The sequence below is a fragment of the Quercus suber genome, unplaced genomic scaffold, assembly GCF_002906115.3.
Source record: "Quercus suber isolate HL8 unplaced genomic scaffold, Cork oak 2.0 scaffold_112, whole genome shotgun sequence".
NCBI lineage: Eukaryota > Viridiplantae > Streptophyta > Magnoliopsida > Fagales > Fagaceae > Quercus > Quercus suber.
The window spans coordinates 541,385-547,848 of record NW_027069577.1 but is presented as its reverse complement, the minus strand read 5'-3'; the positions used below and the strand labels follow the sequence as shown (position 1 = coordinate 547,848).

Genomic DNA, 6,464 nt, shown 5'->3' with positions numbered 1-6,464 from the left:
AAGGCCCACGGCCCGGACCAAAAAGGCAGCCGCAAAGACCGGAGGGACAATCAAATCAACCTTGGACCTAACGGACAAATGAGCTGGCAAGCACAGGATCTCTCCCGCCACATCTAACGGCAACCTAACGGACCCTTCCGTGTCACACAGCTTCGAGAACCGAGAGTCGAAGATATCGCCGACACGAAGGCCACTTCTGGCGCGAACGAAGCCACCGCTACCGTTAACGTTAGGATGGTTGTCCACGTGGCCGCATATATTAGCAGTGGCCTCCGGGAGCTGAGGTTCGAGAGTATTGACGTGAGCAGTGGAAGAAACATGGTTTTTGTTTGTGTTTGTGTTTGTGTTTGTATGTTAACGTTGGAATTGTGAAGGAGGAAAGAGTAGTGGGGTTTGGGACTTCGGTATGATTTCATTAGTTCCTAAATTTCATGGCTTAGATTCTGAAAATCCTTACCTACAATTTAAGAAATGTGAGGAGGTATGTCCTAACTTCTATGACCATTAGGTTTGTCCTTTCGAGGTTGCATATATGAAAGTGGGAATAGAAATATTGGTGGTAGCTTATTTGTTATTTGCTCTATCCATGATTTGTCCTTGAAGTGCTTTTAAGTTGAGAAATTATTACACAAAACACATGAGTTGCATATATTTTACTAGTGTTTGGTTGTGTGTTCAAAAAAAAAAAAAAAAAACATGATGTTACTAGTTGCATTATGTCCAAGGAAAAAGCAACAGAAAAGGGTCTTTAAAAAAAAAAAAAAAAACTTAAAGATGAAGAGTGAAGTCATTTTGATGATGTATTATGTTTTTGCCCATCCTCTCTCTCTTCTAGTTTATGGTTTCTCATGTTATTTTTAATCATGACTACCCCTTTTGACCTTTTCCCTACCTTTCCATGCTTTATTAAATTGGGTAATTTGGCTAGTATATCTTACATGAAATTGCTCAAGTTCATGCTATTCTTGGCAGCTAAAAAAATATTATATCTCTTTTGATAAAATATTATTTATTTATCAGGTGAATTCTCTATCATCTGCATACTTCTCTTTAGACTAGTCATTATTTTTGTTGTTATCATTATGCAGTTTCTGAGGAGAGGTGTAATGAAGTCGAAAGTCTGGTGTTTGATCTATTTGCAAATCTTGGTGCAACAGGTGCGAGAAATATAGGAAGCTGAAAATTTTACTCCTTTTTTCTTTTCTGACTTTCGCCAGCTTTACAAATGTGCCATGGAAAGTTAATATAGATTTTCTTATAATTTTTTCTAGAGGAGCAGCTAGACTTTCCAGTTCTTTATGCTTCTGCTAAAGAAGGATGGGCTTCTGCTAGTTTCACCAAAGAGCCTCCTGCTGATGCAAGAAATATGTCACAGTTGCTTGATGCCATCATAAAATATGTTCCTCCTCCTACAGCTAATATTGATGCACCTTTCCAGATGCTGGTTGGTATTTAAGTGTTCATGGGTTTCTTATAGTGTTTATCTTCGTGTTTGATTTTTCTTTCTTGCTGAACTTTTTGTCCTTTTGAGGTTGCATATATGAAGGTGGGGATAGAAATATTGGTGGTAGCTTATTTGTTATTTTCTTTATCCATGATTTGTCCTTGAAGTGCTTTTAAGTTGAGAAATTATTACACAAAACACGAGTTGCATATATTTTACCAGTGTTTGGTTGTGTTCGAAAAAAAAAAAAAATACTATGTTCTGTATACATGGAAACTTTATAGTACAACTTGCTTTTAAATTCTGGGCCACATGATGGGGATCTCTTTGAGAAGGAATAAAAGAATGTAATTCTTGTGGGCCATCTGGCATAATTTAGTTTCATTTTCCCCTTGACTTGGTTTGTTTATATTTTTTTTCTTCCTTATTTGGAAACTGTGAGAAACACACATGACAGTGTCATTCAGGTTTCGATGATGGAACGTGACTTCTATCTTGGAAGAATATTAACTGGACGCGTTTCTTCTGGAATCATTCGTGTTGGTGACAGAGTCCATGGACTTCGTAATAAAGATTCTGGAGTTGAGAAAATTGAAGAAGCTAAGGTGTGTATCTATCCTCATCAGACCTGTCCTTTTATGGTTTGTTAACTGGATAACAATGAGGCATATAACTTCAGATTCACTGGTACTTGCCACTATATGGGAACCACAAAACCTTCAATTTTCTTCATTTCTCTGCAGCGGCGGTGAATTTTCAATGCTCTATGGTATTATTTCATGATGTGCACACACACACTCACACACATATATAACATTCATGTCTAGAATGTGGATCCCATAGTGAGTATGACCAAATTCAACGGACATCCTGATCTCTATTGTTTTAACTCCCCTCCACTTTCTCATAGTATGCTACACAAATGGCGATAGGGTTGTGAACCTTGTTTCTTCTCCTGAAGTTATTACTTATTATTTCATTTACTTTAAGTAAAGTTTACTAATATGTGCAAAAGATTCAAAAGAGTAATTGAATTACTTAAGCCAAATTGCCATTTAAATAAAATTTATATGAGATATCTGATATCAATTATAGTAATAAATTCATGAGTAATGCTGGTGACACACACATTTGCACAACTTTGTGCCACAACTCGCCACATGGCGAGTTGTGGTTGGTTAGAGTGTGTTTGTGGGCCATGTGGGGACACACTCTAACCAACCACAACTCGCCATGTGGCGAGTTGTGGCACAAAGTTGTGCAAATGTGTGTGCCACCAGCATTGCTCTAAATTCATTAAATAGGTCCAAATTCCAGACAATATGCCAAAGACCTTAAAGTGTTGATTTCAATATAATACTCTATTTTTCAAACAATGTGTCTTGATATGACAAGCATTACCGGTATCATATGGGTTGACTTTGTAGGTTTTGTCTTGTAGGTGGTGAAATTAATGAAAAAGAAGGGTACGGCCATAGTTCCGAATTNGATCAATCCAATCAATTTTGGGATAAATGAAGGTAATTTTGTCATTTAACACGTGGCTTATAGTTATAATAGGAGAGAAAAAATAAGGACAAGGAGGAAAGCTGAAAATTGGGAGATAGAGGAGAGAAAATGGAGAAAGGAGAGAAAACTAAAGATAAAATTAGGGATTTCACTATTATTTGTTCCTTAATTTTAATTCAAATTGAAAGATTATTAGTTACTATCAACCTTTCAAAAGACAAATGGATAAAACTGACCATGGTTCTAGTATAGTGGCATTAATGGAGGAAAAAAAGTTTGATAGTGGGTTGGCTTTCTAAAATAATGTAATTTAGATCAGAGGTCTAAGTCTAAGGCACTCAAGAATTTCTTTCTGGAGTCACAAAGAATTACTCTGTTTGAGGATCTTTTTGAAAATCTAAAGATTTCTAAATATTTTCCATGTTTTTGTGCTCCCCATGTTCATCTTGCAATTTTTGCATTTAGGGTTAGTACCTTGTTCACACACACAAATACACATGCTAGGATTTGTATGGACATATGGGCATTAATTTGGCTACGGAACCTGTATTTTTGGGTAATGATGTTGTCATCTTCAACATCATTTTTAATGGTATATATATATATATATATAGATTGATGAATCCAAAGAATCAGTAGGCTAAAATTTCCGGACGTAATGATCTGTAAGCCAAAATCCTGAAGAAAAGAAACAACAAGTCAGAGGAGACCGGTGGAGGCCGGCCAAAAATCCTCCGATGGTAAAGTCAGTGAGTTCTCAATTCTCAGGAAGGGAAAGAATTTTTTGGGTGTCAAATTTCTAAGTTACCTCTTGCGTTTCAGAAGAAGAGCCTTTATATAGTGTCTTCTGAGACAGTTATTTCTCCAAGCGTTGTGTAGTTCGGAAGATTCTGAGATAACTCCCATAACTGCTTTGGAGGTTACTTCATTTTGATTTTCACTGATTATACCCGTTTTCAAATGAGAAACGGTTACATTCTAATAGACAAGTGGAGTTCAGAGGAGATTTTCAGGACCCTCGTCCATCTTGCTAGTTTGATGGACAAGCCAATCCTAGGACGAGCTCGTCCATCTGGACAAACGGATGGATGAGCTTACAACAAATGGTTCATTGCTTTAACAAATGGTTCATCGCTTTCCTGTGGACGAGCTATATGGACAAGTTTAGCAGTTGGCTTTTTTGGTGACACCATCATATATATATATATATATATTCAAGTTGTAGATGATAGTCTACGTTATAGTGTGTTATTTGCATTTTTCAGTTATAATCATTTCAGTGTTATATTTATTGATAATCCAAATAAATTATATGGATTTGTTTTGAACTTATGATTTTATTTGCCAAGGTTATGACGGCATTGCCCACTGTTGAGTTGGATCCCCCGACCATTTCTATGACTTTTGACCATTTCTATGACTTTTGGAGTCAATGACTGTCCATTGGCTGGTCGTGATGGTACCCATGTGACTCATCATTTTTTCCTTTCTTGTTTGTATCAATTGCAATATGTGTTGTTATTTGCTCTATTTGCTACCATTTATGTCTCAGTAATGCATTCTGTTGATTTTTTGTTACCGTGTTCTTAATTTTCTGGGAAGATTTTCCTTATGCTAAGAGGAAAAGAGAGAAGTCCAAATCCTTTGTTCTGTAGACAATGCATGAACAAATATGATACTAAATTGGAAAATTTACAAAAGAAAAGAAAAAATGGATTTATACATGACAATGACATGGCGATTTGTGCTTGTGCATATGACAATGACATGGTGATTTGTGTTTGAGTTTGTGTACGTACCCTCTCATTGTTCTGTACCTTTTCTCATTTGAAAAGAGAATGTTTTATTTTAGTTTGACCTATGGGGGAGTATACCTGCCAGTGCTTAAACAATACAATTAATTTTTATTTTTTAATTTTCTTCTATAAGAATTATTCTTCTCTTATTTCTAATATTTTCACCATTGGTAGCCTTGCTGTACCATCTTTCTCTTTGTAAAGCAATGTGATCAATGTTGATTAAATTTGACCATTGGTAGCCTTGCTGTACCATCTTTGCATTTCGTGGTATTTCCAATGGAGATGTTTAGGGTTCAAATTCCACGCCCCCTCCCTCTTTCACTTAAAATGAATAAAAAGAAAAGATCTGAGATTAATCAAAGCTAAAAAAGATTTCTACCACCTCTAGATCATACTTTTGGCATTATGGGAACTGTATGTGAGGGGAGCTTCCTAAACTGTATTCAGCCTTTTGGACCATGTTTGTTTTCACTTTCTACTTGATGTATTAATTATTCTTATGCTTTCTTTGTTTTTGATTTGCTTCTGATGTCACACCTGAGATTCTGACCACAATAACTTTCCAAAAAAAAAAAAAAGACATTCTGACTGCAATAAGCATTAATTTGTATTCTGCTGAACAGTTGCCAAATTTTACACAACCTGGCCATTACCACATGGAACTATTTTTATGCCATCCGAAAGTGAAGCGTTGCAATTTCTTTGTAAAGAATCCCATAACAGCTTCCCATGTGCAAATACATTAAAGAATTTGCAATTTGCTATATGCTAAACAAAACATAACCAGGCCTTTATACAAACTGAAGCGTTGATAATGCAATCTTTCTTTTCCTATCTAAAGCCTCTCAAGGTACTGTTTTCATAATATGTGATGTGGCTACATTTTAAATTAGTTGTACTTGATCCTATTCTTGTGAGGCTTCAGATCTTGCATTGTTTTCTGTCTGATTTCACTTTGGGTCGCCCCTTAATTTTTCCGTGCAGTACTCACCTTGAATTGAATGCTTTCTTCCTCAACATGAACATTTTAAGATATTTGTATGTTTTCTTGTGTGCTCTATAATATTGTTCTAAATGAGGTGATGTGCTACTGCTGATGTATTTATAGTTGACTGGAGGGAGAATTGGCGATCGGCTAATGGCTGAAGCAGAAACAAATCTTGCCATAAATGTTCTTCCAGGCTTATCAGAGTCATATGAAGTTCAGGGGAGGGGAGAACTTCAACTGGGTTTGTTCCTATCTTTCTGTATAATTTCTAAAGATTGAGCAAAGAAAGAGGACTGTTTTTTTTTTTGGCCCACAAGAGTTTTTTTGATCTTGCATCTCTTCTTTTGGTTGTTCTTACATTTGAGTATATGTTGAATTTAGTTTCCTTTCTGGGTGAAACAGGTATCTTAATCAAGAATATGAGGCGTGAAGGATTTGAACTGTCTTTCTCACCGCCAAAGGTCATGTAAGTTTTCAATATGCTGGCCTTTTCAATCTCATTCTTTACTAGTGCAGTATGATTTATGTTGAATACACAAACACAGTTCCATGGAATAGACTGTTGACAGTATTGGAGACCTCGATGTTCTAGAACCATAAATGTGAAAGTTGATCATAGAAATATATTGATTACAAACATGTAGTCATTCAATCAAACTTAGTAAGAGTGAGTTAATGTTCACTGCTGCTGGTCAATGTATAAATTGAGGGAACCCGGGGGGGG

The 6,464-nt window shown here is 36.1% G+C and overlaps 1 protein-coding gene and 1 long non-coding RNA gene across 2 annotated transcripts in view; both read left to right on the top strand.

Moving 5' to 3' along the window:
- Positions 1–406: 406 nt before the first annotated feature.
- The window catches only part of LOC112017259 (uncharacterized), a 10,581-nt gene continuing 4,523 nt past the window's right edge, over positions 407–6,464 (top strand). The window contains exons 1-6 of the mRNA XM_065775457.1: positions 407–481; positions 1,055–1,157; positions 1,272–1,444; positions 1,912–2,049; positions 2,886–2,964; positions 3,268–3,419. Of these exons, the coding sequence (XP_065631529.1) occupies positions 407–481; positions 1,055–1,157; positions 1,272–1,444; positions 1,912–2,049; positions 2,886–2,964; positions 3,268–3,419 (720 nt within the window). The remainder of the gene's footprint in view (positions 482–1,054; positions 1,158–1,271; positions 1,445–1,911; positions 2,050–2,885; positions 2,965–3,267; positions 3,420–6,464) is intronic.
- LOC111989533 (uncharacterized) lies at positions 4,360–6,211 on the top strand. Its single transcript, XR_010629739.1, has 3 exons — positions 4,360–4,420; positions 5,861–5,981; positions 6,143–6,211. It is a non-coding gene; the product is annotated as an uncharacterized LOC111989533 (long non-coding RNA).